The sequence below is a fragment of the Micromys minutus genome, assembly GCF_963924665.1.
Source record: "Micromys minutus genome assembly, chromosome: 27".
NCBI lineage: Eukaryota > Metazoa > Chordata > Mammalia > Rodentia > Muridae > Micromys > Micromys minutus.
The window spans coordinates 29,096,204-29,120,425 of NC_137962.1; the positions used below are offsets into that span (position 1 = coordinate 29,096,204).

The 24,222-nt window shown below is 44.0% G+C and overlaps 1 protein-coding gene across 2 annotated transcripts in view; it reads left to right on the top strand.

Moving 5' to 3' along the window:
* The first annotated feature begins 1,420 nt into the window (after nucleotides 1-1,420).
* The window catches only part of CPNE8 (copine 8), a 170,195-nt gene continuing 147,393 nt past the window's right edge, over nucleotides 1,421-24,222 (top strand). For both annotated transcript variants that reach the window (XM_080939761.1, XM_080939762.1), the window contains exon 1: nucleotides 1,421-1,589. In XM_080939761.1, the coding sequence (XP_080795887.1) occupies nucleotides 1,453-1,589 (137 nt within the window). In that variant the 5' untranslated portion in view covers nucleotides 1,421-1,452. The remainder of the gene's footprint in view (nucleotides 1,590-24,222) is intronic.

Consider the following 24,222-nt stretch of genomic DNA (forward strand, 5'->3'; position numbering starts at 1 on the left):
ATTTTCTATGTAATGGCCCAGATCCAGGAATAAGTACACTGTCCATCAAAGTGAACAGGTGACCAATTTGTCACAAGTCTCTAAAAGTGGGAGATTATTCACTATTGGTGTACCTGGTATCGCAGACGAGACAGCAAAGAATTTTACAGAGAAAGAAGCCTGATTAAAAATGGAACGTGCCACATTCTTTGGTTTTTAAATTAAAAAAAAAAAAAAAAAAAGAACCAGGCATCAATAAGAGAATTTGAGGGGAAATTCTAGTCATCAACTGCAGTTTAATTTGTGATGGGGAAAGAGAAAGAAAATCAGAACTTGTGGGTTTAAAGGGGTCTATGAGTGGAGGGCGGGGGGGGGGGGGGACCAGGAAAAAAAAAAAAAAAACAAGAGCAAAAGGGACGCAAACCCTTGGGGCAGGGAAGAGCGGCAAAGCATCTACACTTTATTTCCCCTGCCGCAACACAGATTCTTTATGGGAGTGACTCCAAGTGGAGTAAAATGTCACAAGAGAGACCAGTAACATGACAGTGATTCTCCAGGTGAGCCAGGGCTAAAGCCAGCAACGCTCTCTCCCGAGGCTGGGCGCTCTGCTCTCCATTGCCCTCTGGCGGCCATCGCCAGAGGCCCCGCAGTGACGCCTTGGGTCAGGTGTGCGCAGGAAAGTGGGGGTTGCGGAGCCTGCTGCTGCGGCGCCCCGCGTCTTGCCCGCTCCCAGTCGCGCCGCCCGGGATCTGTTTGCCAAACTCCGGGCTCACCCCGGCTGCGCTTCTGCTTTAGGCTGCCCAGCTTTCAGGACTTGAGGAGCAGACGGGGGAGAAGGAGGTAGATTAGGAGGTTTTACGACCTCCTGGGCCCCAGGGCAAAAATCCCTTCCGTTGGGGAAGTGCGTTGCGAGGCACCGATCTCGCCTTAAGGGGACCCACGGCTCAAAGTCTCAAGTTGCAGGGGATGGCAGACGCACTGAAGCCTCTTCTCTTGTAACGCAGCGATTGTCCCGACAGCTTGCCCCAAATATTGCTACTCCTCTCTACACCTGGAGTCAAAGGTTGGGTGGCCATCCCTTGCCCCCCACCACCACATCAGTCCAGTAGCCCGAAGTGTGAAGCTTATTAGCGGGGTGGGGGGGGGACAATCGCCAGCGCCCGGGGCTCTCCCACTAGACGGCGCGGTGTCTGTCCGGGTCACCTACTGTCTGTGCGCCCCACGCCCAGAGCCGGGAAGCTGCAGACCCAGTCACTGCCCGGGGGCTGCCCCGGGGCGGGAGCAGCCCGGGGCGCCACTTGGGAGACCGCGGCTGCTTAGCCAGGACTGGCTCGGTCGCGGGATTCGCGACGAGGTCCGCCTCCTCCCTCCCCTTCCCGCGCCGCCTCCGCCTCCTTCCTCTGCCTCCACCCTCACCCCTTCCCGTCGGTGCGGAGCTCGGCTCCGAGCAGCGCTCAGCCCGCCGCAGCTTGGATGTGGGCTCGGGACAAGTGCTCCGCGCCTCCGCTCGAGATGGACAGCCGCTACACCAGCGCCACGGGCATCGGGGACTTGAACCAGCTGAGTGCCACCATCCCCGCCACACGCGTGGAGGTGTCGGTGTCCTGCAGGTGAGGACGCGGCTCTCTTTTTTTCTTCCTTCCATCCGGGTTTGGTGGTGGCACTTGGCTAGCGCTCCCCGTACCACGAGGCTTGGCGCGGGGCGAGAAGTTGCACGCTGAGTGGGGACACCCTAGTTGTGTTAACTGACTGACGTTACCCTCCCCCACCCCCACGCCGGGTCAAATGACACAGAGTTGGGGAGCAGAGTGGTGGGCTTTTTTTTTTTTTTTTAATTTCCTTTCTTTCTGGTAAATGTTGCGAAAGTTAGCAAAGCTGTGACTCAGCTATCGAAACCCTAGCCGCCGCCCACTTTGCAAGCTTTGTAAAAATTATTTATTTATTTCAAACAACCGCAGTCAGGGCCAGAGAGGTTCCGTGCTGACGGGAACCGAAGGGTCAGTCCTGCCAAAAGCGCGCGGGATGCTACGCACCTTGGCCGGGGACTCCCTCCGCCGGGCGTCTGGGAAGCCATGCAGTGGGCTCAGCTCCAGTTCCAGCTTCCTCCTCCCCACTCACTTCCTGGAACCAGCCAGCTTCCTTACCCTACACCCTTCCGGGACGTTTGCCCTAGGCCCGTAGCGGTTCCAGGTTCAGTCTGCCTGGCAGAGGCTTACCTAAGAATTGAGAAGTCAGGACTGGTTTTCTGCCCGCCCGTAGACCAACATCAGAATGCTTCCAGCAACTCTCAAGGACTGCCAGTTTCAGACTCCTTTCCCTGATGCTCCCTGGGCCAGATCCCCAGTAAGTCAGGTAGAATAGCCGTACTGCCCCAGTTTTGGGGAATACTAAGTGGTCGGCTATACTAAGAATACTACCTTCCATGTGCCCTGGTGCCCACTCCCCGTTTGAATAATTCCTGCCACCTTTCCTATTGGAAAAGCCAACTCATACCCCTCCGTGTCCCTGTGTTTTTAAATGCCCTCAAATGTTTTTAGCCTTTCTGTAGGAAAGATCCTTGTGACTCTAATAAGCTTGGGGATTTTTTTTTTCTGTAAACAAACCCTGAAGTTTAGCCGCCTTCAGTCTCTAAAACATTGGTTCTCAGCCTTCCTAATGCTGCCACCATTTGAAACAGTTCCCCATGTTGTGGTGACACCCTCTCCCCCTCGCCCCCGCCTCCTGTAAAATTATTTTTGTTGCTGCTTCATAGCTGTGTTATTGCTACGGTTACAAGTCGTGATGCAAATGTCTGTGTTTTCTGATGGTCTTAGGTGAACCCCTCGTGAACAGATCATTTGACTTGCAAGGGGGTCGCGACCCACCGGTTGAGAATCACTTCCCGGACTCGAAAGTTTCTTGGGAATTCAAGTTTAGCACCCATCCCCCAAGTGGCCATGTCCTTTGGTAGGGGGAAAGCCCTGAGACAACATATGATTGACCTCAGACTGGGAAAATTATAATGGTGTTCATGACAGCCCAGCCGGCACAAGCCCTTTAGGTTATTGGGGACTCCCGTGGCAATTTGTGGGCGCATTTCTTCTCTCTGAAGCTGATTGTAGTGTTAGGTTGCCGGTACCTCCATCTGACGCAGTGGGCAGTGGGTGGGCAGGAATTCCACTCACTATCTGAGCATCTTTTAGATTTCTATCTTTGGAATCCTGCAGCATCGGGAGGGCAGTAGACAAGAACATGGCACATCAACTCTGAATGATAGTTCCTTAGCAGTGAGGTGAAATACTATTGGCCTCATGAACTAACCACTGCAATGCTTTTTGGCTGTAGGTATTCTGGGGATCTTGAAGTGCACTGGCTTAAACTAGTTGGTTTCGGCTTCCTACGACAGGCCCTGGAGATTTTCTTCTATGTGGGGTTACTTTCTGGTACTTAAAAAAAAAAGTTTCAAATAGAAAAGAAAAAATATTCTGAAAGAGAACTGAGCACTTAGTATCAAGTATTTCTTCTAAGCTTGTCCAGGCCTAGTCCAGTTGTCTGGGTTCGATTGATTGTGTATTTCTTACTAAACTCGGTGTAGTTTCTACTTTTGGGCAAGTGTACTTGACAACGTGGCAGCTTAAGGCAAGTTGATTTCTTTTCCGAGGCGTTGAGAACTCTGTCTTGCCACCTTGGGGTGGGGTGGGGTGGATCGTTTGAACTTTGACATCAGCATCCTGGGGGCAAGTTCTGGCCTTGGGATTTACTATTATAACCTGAAAATTGGTTTTTATTATTGGTCTAAGCTTGTTTATATCCAGTAAGGAAGCTGACTGTGGCATGTTTATTTTTTTTAGAGAATTGTGAGGGTGTTTATGGAAGAATATGGGAAACGTGCTGCAGTACACAGCAGTGCTATTTACGAAATAAAAACTGAGCTACTGGTATAATACAGCGTCTTAGGTAGGGTTATTGCAACTATCATCAAACAGTATGGCTTGGGAAGGAAAGGGTTTGTTTGCCTTAACAAGAACTCAAGCAAGGCAGGATCCCGGAGGGAGGAGCTGATGCTGGCACCATAGAGGAATGCTGCTTACTGGCTTGCTCCCCATGGCTTGCTCAGCCTGCTTTCTTATAGAACTTAGAAGTATGAGCCCAGGGATGACACCACCCACAATAGACTGCCCCCCTGCCCCACACACAATCACTAATTAAGAAGCTATCCTATAGTTGGATATTCTGGCAGCATTATCTCAGTTGAGGTTCCCTCTTTTCGGGTAATTCTAGCTTGTGTCAAGTTGACATAAGACCAGCCAGCACATGCAGAAAGTGGCACTTAAGAGTTCTGCCCCCAGACTTCTGTAACTACTCGGTTTTTAACCTTAGTAATGAAAACAGAGCTAGCTGTTCCCAGAGCACAGCTTTCCCAGGATGGTTGTGAGGAGTTCACTTAGCAAGAAGGTGCAGTTGAGAGCCTCTCTGCCTTGCTGTGGGAAGGCGGGACAAGGACATCCCCTGCCTAGTTAGTTGTCTGAGAGAACTCTGATCTCTGCTGATACTTCAAAAAACAAACAAACAAACAAACCCCAGCTTACAATGGAACCCCCTTTGCTAACCTTCTTCCTCTGTTCCCTTTCCTCAAAAGAGCCATTGCCACTTTGGGAAGGAAACAAAGGTAACAATTGAAGCCAGAAGCTAAATATAGCTCTTTTTTATTTTTTTTTAACTGATCAAGTATGTGATTGTGAGCATCTTTCGTGCACACAGGAATTAAACCCTGCTTCACATGTAATACGAATAAGCTTCTGAGACTATGAAACGTGACTGGCAGATAAACATTATATGAGGTAGCAATCCGGATAAAACTTAGCAATAAGGCTTCTTCTGTATTCGCTGAGACAGGCTATCATGGAACTGAGCTGAGCACTCGGCGTTTGTGACAGGAGAAAGGAGGACGGGCTGTGACAGATCAAGGCAGCTGTGCATGGACTGGAGACACAACAGCATCAATTTTAGTGGCTGTGAACTCCAGGTTACAGTTACCCGAAGGCAGACTCACAACCTTTGGCTTCTACCTGTTATGTGGCTATGTGTTGGGTTCACATTTCTTTATTAATTTGTAGATTCCTTTTTTAAAGTCTGAAGTTACCGGACTAAACTTCTCTGCAACAGAAATGATACAGTGTTAGCTAGTCTTCCGGTTTTATCCTGAAAACACATCAAACAGATGCTAACGCTAATGGGAAAAGTAACTTGCAGTAATTAACCACTTTCCCTGGAGCATTTCCTCAATACTTTAGTGACTTTTGTCACAATTTTAGTGGGTTTTTTTTTTTTTTTTTTTTTTTTTTTGTCATTTTCCCTGGGCTATCTAGCCTCTGGTTCCTGGCTCTCCAGATAGTGCTGGGGTGGACTCCCTATTGGGACATGGCTCTCAAGATGCATTGGTCATTGGTTGGCCACTCCCATATGAAGATGAATTGGTCATTGGTTAGCCACTCCCATATAAAGATGAATTGGTTATTGGTTGGCCACTCCCATATAAAGATGAATTGGTTATTGGTTGGCCACTCCCATATAAAGATGAATTGGTTATTGGTTGGCTACTCCCATATGAAGATGCATCTGTCATTGGTTGGCCACTCCCATAATTTCTGCTCCACCTTTACCTCAGCACATCTTGTAGGCAGGACAGATTGGAGGTCGAAGGTTTTGTGGCTGGCTTGGTGTCCCAGGCCTTCCTCTGCTTCTGAGAGGTTAGTTTATTCATGGTAACTGTAGTCAGAGTACAGTGTGACGTGATTCCGGTCCCCCCCCCCCCCCAAGCTTTCAAGTTCAAGATCAAGCTAGACGATCCTTCCCATTACTCCCGGAATGGAATGATAGCTGTACGGATTTTAAACGCTAACTTGGGAGGAAGTTGAAATGTTTTGAGTGTGCACATCATGGTAAGCATCCTAAGAGCTGGATCTAAAGGTCGTTTCCTTGTCTCGCCTAGCATCCGTTCTCCTGTGAATTGTCTGGAATGTAAAAGCATAACAAATCTATGCTTAACATCTGTCGAGACACCTGGTCAATGAACATGGCAACATAATTTGATCCAGAGATAAAGTTCCAAAGCATAGCAGCTGATCATCCTGGGCTGGACCTGTGTGGCTGCTGCATGCTGGTCTCTGTTATGAGCCTCCCTCCCTTTCCTCATTCCCTGTTCTTAAGTAGATTTGTCTTTGTTTTCAAGACTGAGATCAAATGTCATCTTTTATTATCCCTTTCTTAAGCTGGAGTTTTTTGTACTCCTCCAATAACTGGTCTCAAAAATAGGTATACTCTAATTCTTGGACACAATGTAACTTTTTCTTGATGTGACTTTTTTTTTCTTGATGATTTTTTTTTTTAATAGGACTACACTGTAGCTGTCTTCAGACACACCAGAAGAGGCCATCGGATCCCATTATAGATGGTTGTGAGTCACTATGTGGTTGCTGGGAATTGAACTCAGGACCTCTACAAGAGTAGTCAGTGCTCTTAACCAATGAGCCCTATCTTCAGCCCTTGACAATGTATTCTGATTGGCCCGTAAACACACCAGGCTTAAATGAAATCATCTGGTATTTGAAAAATTAAGAGGGTTCTTATTATAGACACCTGGGCTCCATAGCAGATCTACTGAGACATCTCTGGGAATGTAATTCTGGACTCTACTCCCACGAGTTCATATGATCAAATAACTCTGACTAAGCAGAGATACTAGTGTGTCGAATACAACTGAGTTTTATGCTAGCATTTCCATCTAAAGTGTTTCTATAGGCTTTGGAAAATGGAGGGAATTGCAATCTAACTTAAGTCTTAGTGAGTTTGTCTTTCAAATTAGCAAGTTATGTTTGTGAGTTTAACAGTAGTTTTGGGAGAAATTCAGAGAGCATCACTTACAAGAGGGTGGGTTTTCAGGTCCAGGTTAGCCTTATAGTTAAGTAGGTTCGATTTGTGTGCTTTGCCTAAAGCATTTTGTCCTGGACCTGTCACTTGTGAGGTTTCTTGCCTCCTTGTGCAAGGCAGCCTCAGCTCCGAGCTTCTCATCTTTCTCTGACTCCAACTCTGTGCCCTTTGATGAGACCTTGTAATAAACTGATGTTAATTGGAAGGAAATCTCACACTTGCCATTTGCAAAGTAGCTACGTAGCATAATTTATGTTTTCTAAAACAGGCAATACTTTTAAGTAGATAATTACACCCCTATCCTACAATGATATTAATACATAATTTCTAATAACTTAATCTAATACATGTATGGACACAATAAAATATGGTATTATTTGATGATTTATCTTGGAGGTTTCTTTTTGTTTGTATGTTTCTGCTTTTATTTTCGATAGGATTTTCCCAGGCAAATGTAGTCTAGGCTGGCCCTATCCTCTTACCTCAGCTCTGCATGCTGGGACTATACACATGAAGCCCTAGGCATGACCTGGATTTATTTTCAAGAACAACGAGAAAGAAAAATAGTATTAACATATAGTTACAAACTGTCATTTTTCCCTGCTCAGTGTAACGCGATTGACATAACACATATTGCTATCTATGAGGACCTATCTAATTTGAGTGTCTGAGATTTTAAAATAACAACAATAATAATGATGATGATTATTATTATTGGTGTATAGGGAGATATGAGCATGCCATGGCATGTATGTGGAAGTCAGAGTTCAACATGTGACGGTCTCTCCTTCCAGCGATCAAATTCAGGCTGTATAGCTTATGTGGCGCGTGCTTTTTCCTGCTAGGCTTTCTTGCTATCCCTGACTGAGAATTTCTTTAGAAGGATACCATGGTAGGTTATTTCTACCCTTGATGCTTCAAAGTCCTCGTTTTACTCAATCACCTGCTAAAACAATGTGAGATTCTTCTGTGGCTGATCTAGATTTTCCTCTCAACAGGAGTCCAGCAGGTTCTGTTCGTCTTCGAAATGAGCAAATGTTGGATATTAGTAAGCGGCTGCGCTCCCCTCGAAGCTTACTTCTGCGTGCGATTGTCTTGTTTCTGGTAAACAGAGCTTCCAGGGGAGATGGCAAATGGATGTCAATCTTGTGTGCTAACCAAGTCCTGGCTGCCTGAAGTGGTCTCTGGAGGGATTCAGAGGCGACCAGAAGGCTGGCTGGAAAAGTGGCTGACTTGCGTAATGACAGGAACCAAGGCTATCTGGTGTGCATATGTTATTTTTCTCTCTTAGGGCCCTTGATAGGCTGTGTTTCATATGCTTTGCAGACTGGGAACATTCTTTTTAAACTAGTCTACCGGATCCAGGGACTCTGGGGTCTGCTGCCTCCTTTCCACCCATACTTTGACTGCTCTGGCTCAGGAAGAAGTCATTTGGTTTTAGCGTTGTGCATGGCGGCAGGGCAACTTGTGGGTGGCTGCGTCTGGAGGGGTAGCTACTTTTGTTTGCTGAGTGATGATCAAGGCTCTTCCTCATCCCACCAGCCGCTGCCTTTCTATCTCATCAAGACTCAGACGCTCCAGCTTTCTGAGGGTCTGAAAACCTTACCCTGTGGCTTGCCTGTGGCTAAGCTTACATACAGTTGCCATGACATTTACATAGGGTTCACGGAATGTGATAATTCGGTGTGCCTTTCTTTGAATTCTAATACTTCCTCACATTTTATTTTATTTTATTATGACTTAATATTATTTTGCATTTCTGGCATGTGTCTTTCCATAACCAATTTAAAAAGTGTATGTTTTATTACCGATTAGTATACAATTTACCTTGGTGCTTTGTGTGTTAGCATTTTCAACACAGTAGATGCTTGCAGCTTGATGGACAGGTTGGTTTAATTATTTTCACAATCTTAAAATTTCAATATGAACAGTACATAATGAGAATACAAACCCATTTTACCATAGAATTTAATAAGAGAATAATTTTTAATCCAGCTAATGTATCACTCTTCAAGGATTTCATATGAACAGACAAGAAACAGATAATTCTGAATTAGGTTACATTGTTTCTAAGTATAAACAATCACTTTTAGAAGTGGACACTATTTTTTGCCTGCTGACAGAGGATTTGCTTCTTTAATTTGGAATGAATGTTGAGCAAAAATAGACAATCAATAGAATTCCGAGGGGAAAGCTGGGCACATAGCTCCTTTGGTAAATTGCTAGGTTCCGTCCTGTGTCTGCTGGGGAAAACAGACAAGAGAGTTCTTTTAGCTCCCTGTCCCAGCACTGTGTGGAATAAGCAAGCTTCAGGTTCACTGGCAGTCTGTCTCAGAACACAAGGTATAGAATGACTGAGGACAAACACACATACACACACACACACACACACACACACACACACACACACACACTGATAAACGAGTAGTCTGATATCCTATATAATGTATCTAACTAGGAAAGCATATAAACACGTTTTAGTCATTGACTGGAGAGATTTTGTATTGAAGAAAAATATTTTTACTCATTTACTTGAGGAAGCAACGAAGTGAGCATCTCATGGTATTTCAAATGAATTTTCCCTTGAGGGAGAAAATTCCTAATGTACTTTCTTACAGAGCCTGCATTTGTTCATCAATTTTTATTTAGCGCCACCAAGAAATGCGAATAAAATAAAATAAAAAGTCAGGATGTCAAGTCACAAGAATAGAGTAGCAGAAGGGAACAGTTCCTAGAGATGGAAAAAAGCAGAGCTGATCTTCATGTACAATATTTATATATGTGTGCATGACATTTGTGTTAAAATAAGCAAACTCACTTGCTAATCCCAATGGCAAATTATACCATTTCCTCCTTTTGTCTGGCTATGAAGTTTCATTGAGTTGTCTAAGTAATATCCAGAGTGCTTCCAACACAGCAGAAGGTTCGGAAGGCTCCATTGATTCTATTTAGTGCAAACTCTGGTAATGCTTGATTGTATGAGGTATTTTTAAGGTACAGACCCCTCATTAATTGTGGTAACTATAAAGTCAGGAAAACCCAAAACTTAACATTACTCTTCTTCAACGAAGCGGGGACAAAGGTGTCTCGTTTGTGCACGTGGAGGTGCCTGGCCGCTCCCAGTTAGGAGGGAACGCTGTGATTTTCTGATGCAATTATTGTGTGTGTATCATTTACTTCCTGTTTGAGGAAAATGGTCCAAGCTCGCTGTTTGCCACAGAATTGTCATCGGTGTTTGCTCAGAGACTCAGGCCCACTAGGAAATGCTAACTTAGATATTCATAGGGGACTGAATCCCTTCTGTTCTTTAAAAACATCCTTAGGACATAAGTAAAGGTTTTGTCATTTGGCCTTAAAGCCCTGAGTTCCCAGCTACTTCTTCCATACCTACCTTTTAATATGGCTGACTGTGATGCTGATTAGGTACCTGTCTGTACCAGGGACCGAGTGTTACCAGAGTCTTAAGGCCATGAGATTGGCACTGGCAATCTGAACATGCCAGGCTCAGCTGCTCACTCAACGTGCCAACTTCAAGAGATGAGTAATAATGTAGACAAAGAAACTGTGTTAAATGAGGCCACACGTGTGAGAGAAACACGAAAGATTCCAGTGACCTGCCCTGCTCACACCCACACCCCATATCTATCTTTAGGGTCTTGATGAAGTTCTGGTTCAAATAGAGAGTGAGAGACATGATTAACTAAGGAGTTCTCATGAGGATGTGTTTCTGTCGACCTTTGACATATCTGGGCTGTGGGAAATCTCCCAGGAGATAGGAAAGGGCAGATACGCCACCATAGCTTTGTTTACAATTTCTCAAATTGCCAGTGCCTTAAGGATGTTTAGTTAAGTTTGATTATTTATTTGGTTTTAGTTTTGCTGGTAGTATAAGTAGCCCAGGGTGAGCTTGAAAAGCTGGTTCTCCTGCCTTTGCCTTGTAAGTGGGATCTTGACCTAACTGTTTAGTTTCCCATCTCCTGTCTCCAGCTTCCCTTCTCCCCACTGCCTGCATCTAGAACCTTCCTAGTTCCAAGCCACTTCAGAGCAGCTGAATCAGGAGCAAACCTGAACCATCCCTCACAGTGTCCCTCTAGACACTGTTGTTGGTAGGCGGACTCTGTTGATAGTTGACACATCCCTGCCATTATGGTAAAGGCTTTCAGTTAAAGTTGGTTGAGACTTTTATCCTCTGATGTATGAGGAGTTTCTTGTGCATGTTCTGTATTTCACCAGACTGTTTGCCAATCTCTGCCCTTACACAAATGATATAGAGGCAGGAACACAGGCATGTGCAGCTAGTCGCTTACACGCCATCCTTTCTCCGGCTTACTGAAGAAATGTTCGAAAGATCATCAGAAATGCAGCTTGTCAAACACCAACTGAGTCTTAACAATTGCACCACATCTAGCCGAGAGTCTGGCATCTCCAGTAGAAACTTCTTAATGATTGCTTACACAAGGCTGTTGAAGAAGGAGTGTGCCTTCTAGCTTCAGGAATTCTGAGTGGAAGACATAAGGGACGAACAAATACAGTCTCCGCTGAGCTAAACAAAACCAAGAACAGTCATAGAAAGAAAGGATGAAGGAGACAGGCCCGGGGAAGGCTTTTGATGAGCTTATCCATTTCTGTTTTAGGATTTGTAGAACTGAATGCATAGTGGGTTTGTAGATGCTGGCACTGAGTTTATTACAAGGTGAATCCCTGTGATTCAGACATGTATCACCCATGATGGAGATGACAGCCATGTTAGGAAGTTATCCTTAGTCCCTGGTCACATATACAACTATTCAAGCTTCGATTTTGTCTTCTGTTTAAACTCACTAGGGGAGTCTGCAAAGCTCAGATGGCTGTGAAGTACAATTTGAATTATTCATTGATTTAAACAGATTTCTGAAAATAGTTGAGAACCTGGAGGAAACCATGAATTTAAAAGAGAGCCGGGAGGAGTATATGGGGGGGAGTGGGGAGAGAGGCGCTTTGAGGGAAGAAAGGGAATAAGGAAATGGTGCAATTATTATTACAATCTCAAAAACTAAATCCAAAAGGATGAGGAAAACAAAAACCTGCTGATCTAGCTTTGCCTTTGTAAGCTTGTTTTTATTGGCAAAAGAAAAAAAATGCTGACTGAGGAAACTTAAGAAAAGTTGACCCACATGTACAGGTTTTCATTTGAAATGTGGAGATATTGAACTTGCAAGTGGTTGAAATTGCAACTGATTTCTCGGTGGTTAGTGGAGATAGAAACAAAATGTTGGGAGCTACAGTCATTTTACTTGTCCTGTATTTAAAATGCCCGGAAGGCATGCGGGGTGGTGTAGTGTTTGCCTTCAGCCTTCTGCACAGTGATTGGAGGACCGGCCTCCGCCATCAGCATTTGCTTCTTGGAACAGGCATGCTTCACACTTTGACTCTGGAAGAAGCAGTGAGCTTACAGACTAACTTAGCGAGAATCCTGTAAAATCCAGAGCAGCTTGTGGCCACTCAGCTGCCGCTGAGTTCGAATGCGGTGAACTGCATTCAGGTGGGCAGGAAGAGACTGAGAAAGAGGATGGTACGGAATCTCAGTGTTGTGACGGGGAAAAGAAACTGTTTTAAGGATCAGAGAACAGTCCAGCCTGACAGGCAATGACTTCTGATTACAGCTGTGTATTTAACCGTGGGAATTCAGTAAGCTCGCTGATCTCTGCTTCTGTATGTAAAACGGATAGGTCTTTCTCACCCCTTTGAGACTCTGAACTGTGTGACGTAATAGCAATAAAATGCTTTGAAAACACCTGCAACTCAGCACACCGGTCATTTGTGTTGTCCTTCAACCCAGGTAGGGGAATGCTGGCTTCCGGGGCTTCCGGCTGGAAGATAGGAAAGACTCAAAGATAAGCTTTACACAACTAATCACTGTAAAAATGCATAGAAAACCCAAACCAAACTGTTTAAAAGAATGGAGCAGAGATTCCCGCCTCCTCCCCCCATACACACTTACAGTATGTTTTCATTCGAATCCATGTCCTAGTGACTTAGGAGAGACCGAGTCCTCTTTTGGGGTTGCATTAATTCAGCCCCTCTAAGCAGGCTTGTGGACATTTGCCTGGAGAGTCCTCTGCTGTAATCTAAGGAAACCTGTGGGGTTCCTGCCTGCCACGGGGAGCCCTCTACCAACGTTGTCCCCACATTTCTGTGGATGTTGCCACCGAGAAGTGGCAGCAATGCCCGGTTGCTGTGGAGTCTGACATCCCACATAGCGGGAGTCGGCCGGCTCCTACTGACTCCAGACATAGTCTGCGGCATGACTCCATCCTGAGCCCCTCGAGGATCATGTGTAAGTTGGCAGCCTCTTTGGTCTAGACGTTCTGGGCGTCACTGGATCTTTCGGTCCCTAAGTTTACAGGCTTTAGGTCCGTGCTCATGTTACGCAGCTCCGGGCTTCAGGTGGCGCGGCTTGGGACTTAGTCTTCGAGCCTGGGTTTCCAAAGTGAGCTTCACTCTTTAGGGGGATGGTTGCCCAATTATGACACCTCACAGGAAACCCACGAACTTTCCTTTTCATGTTTCCAGGCGTCTTTTAGCCTTTTAAACTTTAGCGTGGGCGCACCGGAACTTGAAGCGCAGCGTACTGAGCATGTAGACTCGACTTCACGATGGCCACCTTCCCCTACCGCTTTTCTCTTCTACTGTGTGCTGGGTGACAGGTTAGGTACCTTGTGTTTACTCCCCGGAACACCCTGTGTGGGGCAGCAGTTAAGCTTAAGTCCTCTGTTTTCCCACGCACCCCCTTTTTGTGGTTTAGGATGAATAGTCAGGAAGTGTCTACACTGATGCTCCGGAAATCGGTGACATCATTGTAGGATTGGGCTCTTTTTCTTTTTTTTCCCCTTGATGCTAAATTTTCACTGAAATCATTCATTAATTTGAAATCTCATCTCTTTAATCAGCTGCTTGATCTTTAATCAGTTGCTTGATGGTTATTTAGTTCTCACCAAGCGTTCTTAATTATAAGCAACAGTTATGATTATGTTGTCATAGGTACTGCACATAATATATATATATATATAATATATGGTTTTATAATTGAGAAGGATGCCAATGTGTGCACATAAAAAATAAATAAATAAATAAACTTTTTTGCTTGGCATTCTGGACTGTATTTTCAGTCAAGATATAAAATGGAATAGCAAAGGGAATGCACTTTTCTTTTTTTTAAATTTTTACTATCTGATGCAGTGTCAACAAAAGGCTTTGAAAGCTCCTGAGACTGGGCACACAACTCTTCTCCAGGCCACCACTGAGCTGAGGTAGAACAGCAGCTCAAAGTGTGATGATATTGAGGACTAAAATATCTGTCACTTTTAGAAATGTGTCATAGTTAGGGCTTTACTACTGTGAACAGACACCATGACCAAGGCAAGACTTATAAAGGACAACATTTAATTGGGGCTGGCTCACAGGTTCAGTCCATTATCATCAAGGCAGGAACATGGCAGCATCCAGGCAGGAGGAGCTGAGAGTTCTACATCTTCATCTGAAGGCTGCTATTGGAAGACTGACTTCCAGGCAGCTAGGGTGAGGGTCTTAAGCCCACACCCATAGTAACACACCTACTCCAAGAAGGCCCACTGCCTAATAGTTCCAGTTCCTGGGCCAGCCATATACAAACCAGCATAAAATGGCATCGTGTTTTCATCTCTGGACACTATGCCCATAGCATCTCCATTTGTTCTTTGGAGTAGGATCAGTTTCCTCATACCAGATATCATTACCTCTTCTAAAATGCACAAGCCTTCCTCTCCAGGACATTATTTTTTTCCATAACCCTAACAAGATTTCACGATGAAATTGTGTTACCGTGGTCACAAGAGTGAGCGATCTCCCTCACTACTGTGTTTCATGTAACCTTCCTGGCTCAGGACCCTTGTGCTTGTTTTGCTCCCTGCCCCCAACACTGTACAGCCAGGCCTCCCCGTACCTGCCTCCTCTTCCTCCGGTCTCTGTTCATGGCTCCTTCTTGAATAGCCATTTTCCTAACCACCTCGGAAAGCACTTTCACATACTCAACTTGAGTATTTTAGCTTTGTCCCTCTCCTCCTTCCTCTTCCTGTTTCCTTCTCCCGGTCCCCTTCCTGGGGTGCTGAAGATTGGGTCTAGAGATTTGCAAATGACAAGCAATGGCTCTACTATTGTCTCTGTTTACGTGTGGGGGTGCAGGTGCTGCTGTCACCAGTGTTTGCAGACACCCAGCTTTTGACGCGGGTGCTCATGGTTGTACAAGGGCTCTTAACCAACCAGTCATCTCTCCAGCCCATCAGCCACTCTACCGTTGAGTTGTGTCCTCCAACGCCCTGTCTTCTGTTCTGAGTGACACCTGACAGGTATACCGCCAACTGTTTACAGACTGCATCTCACCCTTCCTTGGTAAAATAGAATCCTTGAAATAAGGGCTTCTCCAGTCTTTGTATACTGCTCTTACATGGTACCCAGACACTCGCTGGCTAACATTTAGCAAATGTAAGTGGGGGTTGAAAAGAAGAATGAGTCTTAACCTTCTCCCCTGATCACAATGCTTTAGCTTAGTGGAGGACGTTCTCCAGCCGTTCAGAAGTGGGCATGCTACCAAGTGAGAGAGAATCCATGACATTGGGCAATGGGAATTAAGTGGGGGAGGGTGGGAAGGGTGGCACATAGTCTTAGGTGCCAGCATTATAAAGTATGGTGCTCAAGGACTCTAGGCACCTCCTACCCAGCACGTGCAAAGCACAGTTCATAAGGAGATGTGGCTTAGGATCTGAGCTGCAGGCAGCAGGGCTGGTCTTTGTTTCTTTGAAGGAGCCTTCACCCTGTAGCTGAGTTTGGCATCCTGTGCACTTACTGCTTTTCCCTCAGCCTCACTAGTGCTGGAAGTGCAGGTGGGAGCTACCACAGCTGACTGACTTGGTTAAAGACAGCTGATGAGGGCCTGAGTCTGGGATGCATAAGGCTCTTGTGTTTCCATCACCCCACTCCTTGTTTTCTGTAACAACAAAGTAAGCATTTAATATGTTACTTATTCAAGATTTGTCCATTTTACAGCTGGACAGTGGCTTGTTATGTAAGTCGTGTGGATCACAGTGATTATTATTGACCAGGAACTTTGTGTAATATACTCACAGAGTTGCCAGGACTGGAACCCAAGCAGGCCAGGAAGCAGGAGCTGATGCAGAGGCCATGGAGGGATGTCACTTACTGACTTGCTTCCCATGGCTTGCTCAGCCTGCTTTCTTATAAACCCAGGTCTACCAGCCCAGGGATGGCACCACCCACAATGGGCTGGGCCAGGGATGGCTCCACCCACAATGGGCTGGGCCCTCCCTCTTTGATCGCTAGTTGAGAAAATACCTTATAGCTGGATCTCATGGAGGCATTTCCTCAACTGAGGCTCCTTTCTCTGTGATAACTCCAGCTTGGGTCAAGTTGACACAAAACCAGCCAGTACACACATTTCTCATTAATTTAGGTCATTTTTTAATATTTTCTAGTATATATATATATATGTGTGTGTATATATATATATATATATATATATATACATATATATATATATATATATATATATATATATATATACTTAATTATTATATAATGTTCTGGGTCAGGTATCTACTTTGAGTGTGGTGAGACAGTGTGTGATATGTAGTTGGAAGTTCACAGTCTGGGGTGGTCAAAGCTATACCATCCTTAGTTAATCAGCATCCGAGCAGGAGTTGACCTTATTAACATGGATGACTTTCTTCGTCTTACCAATAGGATGTATGGGATTCATATATATTAGTAGTTTAACATTTCCCCTTTTATCTGGTTATCTTATAAAAAACACAGGATTTAGACGAATGGGTTCCATCAAACACGAATGGGTGCCCTCATACAATGCTGATAGGAATGTAAAATAGTGCAGCCAGCCACTGAGGAAAAAATGGTTCAGTAGATTCGCAGCACTCACCAACGCTACTGCTGGTTCTGTTCTCACTAGAAATGCAGTCTCCGTCAAGCATGTGTTCAAGGAAAAAATGATCCCCAAAACCTCACGGGGTACCACCAGAGCAACCAACGTATCCACAGTGTGTGGGGAGTCTGCACAAGGGGATGCTGTTTGGCAGTAGAGAAAACTGAAGTCCTGATCGTTGCTGCAAAATACAAGAAAGTTCAAAGTGTGATGGGAACAAACTGTAGGATTCCATTTACATGTAATGCCTAGGGCAGGAAAATATATGAATGCAGATGGGTCCATAGTTACCAAGGGCTGGAGAGAGGGGCGGGGGGATAGGAAAAGGATGTGGCTGTTAATACATGGAAAAGAAGTTAAAAGACATTCGAAAACTAGATTGTGGTGGTGGCTGTTACACAGTTGTGAGGCTCCAGTGTAAACTAAGCTGCAAGGTTAGAAGGCAAATTCCACGCTCTGTGCATTACATCTGAATTTAGTGGTAGCAAAAATGGGTGTGTGGAGATCTTTAAAGAGAGACATGGGGATGCTCTGAGAAATGCATCCTCGGGGAATTGAATCACTGTGAAAGCATTATATACAGAATTTGCTTACATGAGCTTAGAATAGCCCAGGCTATATGGTGAATATGTATCACATAGCCTATTGTTCCAGGATTACATACAATGAACAAGACAGCGATAAATTAATTCAAGATCAAGAGAAAATGTTACAACTTATAGAGCCCGCAGACAGCATGCAGAAGTGTGCCGTCATCCTAACTGCAGTACGTGGTTTTTAATCTAAGGGCAAGACGTTTAGTGAGCGTCTAAAATGGTACCATAGTTCTTCATCATCAACTATTAGATCCCCTTACATGACTGGCCCTGTCACCATGTCACCACAAACAAGTGAGAAACTGTGCCTTTCCAATGCTTAGGATGACAGTGGTGTGACTAGATGATAGGATACTTTCAGCTCTGTTAAAACTTAATAGGACAATTGTGGCACTTGTGTCCCATAGTTAATGAGCTCTATTAATTGGCATCCAACTGCATCTCCAGAGCTGTAGAACTGTACACTCATTGTTCTACAGAACTACCCTCTTAGCCAAAGGCTGCCATCTTCAGTAATTCATCTGGGCCTACTTGCCAAAGACCATCATAACTAGGCTTGTTAACTCTTGACCTTTCCTCTTGGTATGAGAGGACAGGGAAGGTTATGGGGCCCTCTCCTGAATTATTCTCCCCACAATCAGTTGCATGCAATTCTGCCTCAATTGCTTATGATCTTAGGAAATCTAGGAGGGGCTAGAGGTCATAGGCAGGAAAGTATGGGGAGAGAGGGATCTCCCTCCATGATGCCTTGAAGAAGACACTATCCTTGCTGGGTCTAGAACTTCCAGTTGTTGTGGGTCTGGGATCACTCAGAGATCTTCCATGATGATAATTACATTTTAATGAGAAGAGGCTTTTTATTTAGTTACTGGCACCGAGTGCAGGACCTACATTGCACCTAAGAGTGTTCTTAAGATGCAACACCTACCCACATCACCCCAGGCTCCATAAAGGTAAAAACCAGGCTGGAGAGATGGGTCAGCGGTTAATAGTACTGGCTGCTCTTCCAGAGGTCCTAAGTTCAATTCCCAGCAACCATATGGTGGCTCACAACCATCTGTAATGGAATCAGATGCCCTCTTTTGGTATGTCTGGCAGCTATAGTGTACTTACATAAATAAAATAAATCTCTGGGCTGGAGAGATAGTTTAGCAGTTAAGAGCACTGTCTGCTCCTCAAAGGTCCTCAGTTCAATCCCCAGCAACCACATGGTGGCTCAAAACCATCTGTAATGGGATCCGATGCCCTCTGTGTTTGTAGGCATTGACAGTGTACTTATATACATAAAATGAATACATCTTTTTAAAAAAAATAAAGGCAGAACCCATACTATTACGTGTATTCTGCCTACATCTACATGAAGGCAGGGTTCTATTTCAGCGTGTGTCTTGCAGTAGTTCTAGTCATTGAGCAGAGTAAACAAGTTTGATTCCAAAATCAGAAACAGCAGTTAGTCTTCTGACCTACTATCTTATAAGAGCAGCAACTTTTACAAGATTAGTCAACCCAGGAATAGTCTTCAATGTGAGGAAAAATGGGAAGAGTAGGCTGAAGTTAAGATCTTATGTGTTAGAGGCATTTTAAATTGTTGCTGTTGTTGTTTCTCAAGCATAGTAAATTTGAACTTTAAATGTAATATTAACCATGAAATTGCGCACCTTGAGTTGTATCTTTGGTCAAAGCTTTGGACTCTGTGGCAGGCACCTGCTTAGGTAGAGGGAAATTCGCTTCCTTTGGACCTCAGAGTTCAGTCTTTTGTTGAGGATAAGGGAAGACATGTATTCTTTTGTAACTGCTTCTCAGCTGAAACTAGGATGTCATTTCAGAGCCCAGGAAGGCTAGATTATTGGTCAAAGGCCGGGAGGAAATTCAAGTGATGGGGGTCGTTCATCAGAAGCACCTGGTTCCTTGACCCTGCTGGAGAGACAGTAACCAATTACCACGCTTTCACCAAGATTAGTTCTTTCTGGTTCTGAAGAAGTGTGTAGTCTTAGGATAATGCCTGCACGGTTTCCATCAGTCCTAGTGGGAATCAGCCGTGACTAGCAGAAGTTAAAGATTAGGAACGTAAAGGAAAGTCTTACATTTGGAACTTTCCCCTTAGGGATAGAAATTCGCTGGGGAAGCTTAGGCTGTTGTCAGTCCTTCACCACAGTCAGACTGATAGCTTGTCAGAATGTAAAGGCTGCGTTAAGATCTCCTCTACTCCTGTCTTAATTCCTCACCCATTGCTGTGTAAGGAAAACTAATACACTCACTGGCTCCCCAGGTGAGCTGCGAAATCATACCTTGATTTTGTTCTTAAGACCTTAGAAGGAGGGGTAGACACTGTTTCTATCTGTCCCAGGGGGAAGATTGTTAGCCATACATGTCTAGAAAGTCACATGGCTACACTTGGCAGAATATTACCCTACGTTGGGAGATGTCTGAAGTCGTGGGTACAGATATCTACTGAATTCTCTGCTTAGTCAAATCTTACCACTAGAGTTATGCATTATCATAGCTGCCCGAGAGTGCTGTTTGGAGTGTTTCAAAATGGCAGAAAGCTGAAAGTGGATGAAAATCATGGGGCAATCTATGTGACTGTTGGTGGTCCTGCTTGTTAAAGAATGTTGTTCTCATCGGCAGGAAGTTATAGTCAAAAAGCTGCCTAGCCCTCGGGTACTTAACAAGAAAGCAGCATGTAATTGCCAGATCCTGAATTTTATAAAACAACGAACCATAGAAATTTAGGAACATCCCTAACCTTTACATATTTGTTATAATCCTAATTCGTTTATTGAATTATTTTGCTAAGTTATAAAGCTCCACTCGTTTATTCTCTTGCTTGCTTTCTACGTGCAAAATTAAATTTTCTGCTGAATAATTTAATCTTAATATTTCTAACATTCATTTTTATTTTATATGTTTCCTAGAATTTTCTGCTATGCTTGATACTTTATAGCTCTCTCTCTCTCTCTCTCTCTCTCTCTCTCTCTCTCTATATATATATATATATATATATATATATATGTATATGTATTAAGTTTAAAAATCAAAATTAAAAACCAGTTATTAAAAATTTCCCCAAACGCATCTTATATCTTTGTGATTCTGGCTACCTTCTTGAACATCTGTGAATTTTGTGGTTTCATCCGGAGAACGACTCTTGCTAATAATTGCCACTTGTTAGGATCATGTTGGGGGACAAGGAAATGGCTTATCTAAGAGCTGGGCACAGCCTGATACCAGGCTTTGTGAACAGAGTAGGAGTAGAAACTGTGCTACGGGTTCTTGTTTTGTGCTGGCCACATAGGAGGCAGTGGGCAGTGTTCCGAGCAGCAGCACGTAGGAGAGAAGTTTCCGGAAAAAGAGAGTGCCGTGGGGAAACATGAACACAGAGAATGAAGCAGGAATAATCTGGAGTTAGATCAGTGATTTTCCACCTTCTTGATGCTGTAACCTTTAATGTATACAGTTAGTTCCTCACGTTGCGGTGACCCCAAACTGAGAATCGTGCTATTGCTACTTTATAACTGTACTTGTGCTACTGAGTTCTAATGTAATATCCGACATGCTACTTACATGGGAGTTGTGACCACAGTTTGAAAACTACTGAGAGGTGATGTAAAGACAAAATGTGGTGGGCGGTGAGTTGTTAGGACAAACACTCTGGATTTCTGTAGGGAATGGGTCCCTTTTGAAGGCATCTTGGTGACCGTATTTGTGTGATGGAAGGCAGAAAATCCAATGAAGAGATGCAATGCTGGGAAAATATCTGAGACTTGGCCACAGTGATGGACGACGGTTCGGGGCTGAGGCAGAGAAACAGGCTGGTTTTCATGTTAGTTATCAGAGATTTTCACAAATTTGTTGCATTCCAGGCATGGATTTCCAACCCCCCCCCCCCCCCCCCCGTGGTAATTCTGGAATGCAAGCATTTAAATCAGTATGGCTAGGCTGAAGTCCTGCTGTGGGTAATGTCTTCTCCTCCTGCATATTCTCTTGCAGATTCAGTTTGGGTGTTCTAGTGTCACACCAAGCTTAATTTGTGGTTGATCTAATCTTCAAGACCAGGACTTACAAAACTGTGCAGGAGTCACATGCTGTTAGTGCCACACTCCCTTTTCTTTCCTCTTAGGAGGATAGATACAGCTGATAACATTTCTGCCCCACCGAAGAACCTAGGATAATCTTTGTAATTGGCGGAAGGGCTTAGTCACATCTTAAAGATTGCCCCTTTCCTCTCCGATAAGGCTACAGTCATGGGTTCCAGGAAGTATAAGCTGGCCTCTTGAGCATAGTTCTTACAGTTGTCTTTCACTGAGGTAGGAATATAGGACTTGTATAATTTCAGAAGGATAACGACTAGGAAGTTGATTATTGTAACCCTGAGATTTAGGGTTTTAAGGAGACACGTTTACTGGTGATAATTTAAAGTCACCTGGGAAGAGGGAACCTCCATCAGATTGGCCTGTGCCTGTGCATGTCTGTGGGACATTTTCTTAAATAATGATCAACGTGAGAAGGCCCAGTCTACCGTGGGAAGTGCCATAACTGGAGTTGTATAAAAAGCAGACTGAGCAGACTGTTGGGCAGCCTGAATCAACCCTTTGTTTCTTCAGACCTGTAGAGATTCTTACTATTTCAAATCTACCAGGCAGGTGAGGTATCGGACACTAGATTTCCTTTGTAATTTCTAATAGTGGCATCGTAGAGTGACTCAGAAGACATACAAAGATATTTTCAACACTTTGATTCTTAGTTATCTTTGTAGATATCGCTGGATGTCTTAAGCATATCACCTATGCAGAGTTCAAACTGTATCACTGGTCTTTTCATATCAAGGATACAGTTGGGATAACCCAATTCATCATCAGCTAAAATGACAAGGTCATTTCTGGGGGTCCCAGAGATTGCTGCGAGGTGCATGATTTTTATGGTGGTCACGTACTCCCATCTAAGAGCCGATCCTCCTGTGTTGAAGCCAGGCTGTCTCTGTGAGGGTTACCCAGTGACTCTGATCTCCAGAATTTCTTACGCCTTACATGCAACCTCACTTTGACTTTTCCATAATTTCAGCCTCAGAATGTTTATTTTTTATTTACATATTTACTTTTCTCTCTTGGAAACCTATCTTTTTGCCTTTTGCTGTTAACCGTCATTGTCTGGGGAAAATAGATTTTCCTCAAATATGCGTGCACAATTCTCAGAAGCAATGTTTTCCAACCAACGAAAGAACCAATGAGTGGATCAAATATTGCAATCCAGATCACTTCCAAAGGTGGATTTTTTTTTGTCCTTGCCTTTATAACAATTTTTTTGAAAAATGAAAAATGTTTTTTAGATGTAAGTAAAATGGGTATTTTCTTAATGTACAGCTCTGATTCTAGTCTGTGTGATACTGGAATGGCCAACATCCAGACCTGGCCCAGTGAATCCCTGTGACCTCACCTGTGACTTCACCTGCCACCCTGCTCTGCTGCCTGTGGTAAAGCACCTCACCACAGCTAACACGAGGGCTGCCAATGTCTCCCATTAAACAGTAACTCACTTGTGTGATTCAGCGTTTGTAGGCCCTGCTCTCTGCGAGCCTGTGCCAGTTCCTGGAGCTGTCTGAGCAGGATTTGGTAGCAGCCTGGCAGCCTTCCAGTGCTCCAGAACCCACACTAAATGGCAGGCAAGTAATACAAGACTCAGCAGTTTCTAACTTTTAATCACAACCTCTTCTTTGGTAGAAACAGGACAATTTTTTGGGCGAGGCCCCATAAAACAGATTTTATCAAACGTGAAATGTTTATGGCTGTGAAACATTGGCTGGCTCCAATTGTCCCCAAGGGGAATTATATGTATGTGTGTGTATATGATGTACTATATATATATATATATATATATATATATATATATATACACACACACACACACACATACATACACACATACACATACAATATACTTCATATATGTATTCGTATACATATATGTATGTTATATTTTTTAGCCATTTCTATTGAAAGCTAACAGAACTGTTTCACTCATATAGTAATAAAGAATGTATTTATTGGAGCAAGCTCTCCCAGGTACACTTAGTAACAATACATCTTTCAGTTCCCCCATGTGTTCAGTTTGAGAATGTACTCCCTCAAGCATCTCATATGCTTTTTGAAGTTAGCACTTCCAGAACTTAGACACACTCAAAGTGCTATGAGTATTAAAAATATTAACTTTGAATTTATATGAATGTCTACTAGATTCTTCTACTCAAGTTGCATCTGTGATTGGATAGATAATGATATTTGTTTTCTTCTTCTTTTTCTTCAAAAAAAACCCTTTATTGTGTGGTATCAGCTACTGAGGAAGAAAGAATGAGTAATAAAGGGTTTTGTAGTTTTGTATTACTGTGTGCATGGTGTTTGTGTGTGTGTGTGTGTGTGTGTGTGTGTGTGTGAAAGGGGGGGGAATATGGATATGGGGTTCGTTGTGTCCTTCCACCTCTATGAGGATTCTGGGTCTAGAATTCAGGTCAACGGGCTCACATTGTATGCACTTCATGCACTCTTGCCGGTTCTACAGGAAGCTCATGTTATGATCTATGTGTAGGTGTAATAATTTTGGGCTACTTTATTTGGGTTCTTATATCTATCACCCTTCTCTACTGCAATCCCTTTAGCCCCAACCCTAGGTAGGACAGAAACAATATTAGAGGGAAAAAAGTCGTAGACCTCTATAAGCTACTTCTGGCCAAATAGGGATATAGTTCCTTGCGGCAAGTCCAATCTTCCTCATCGG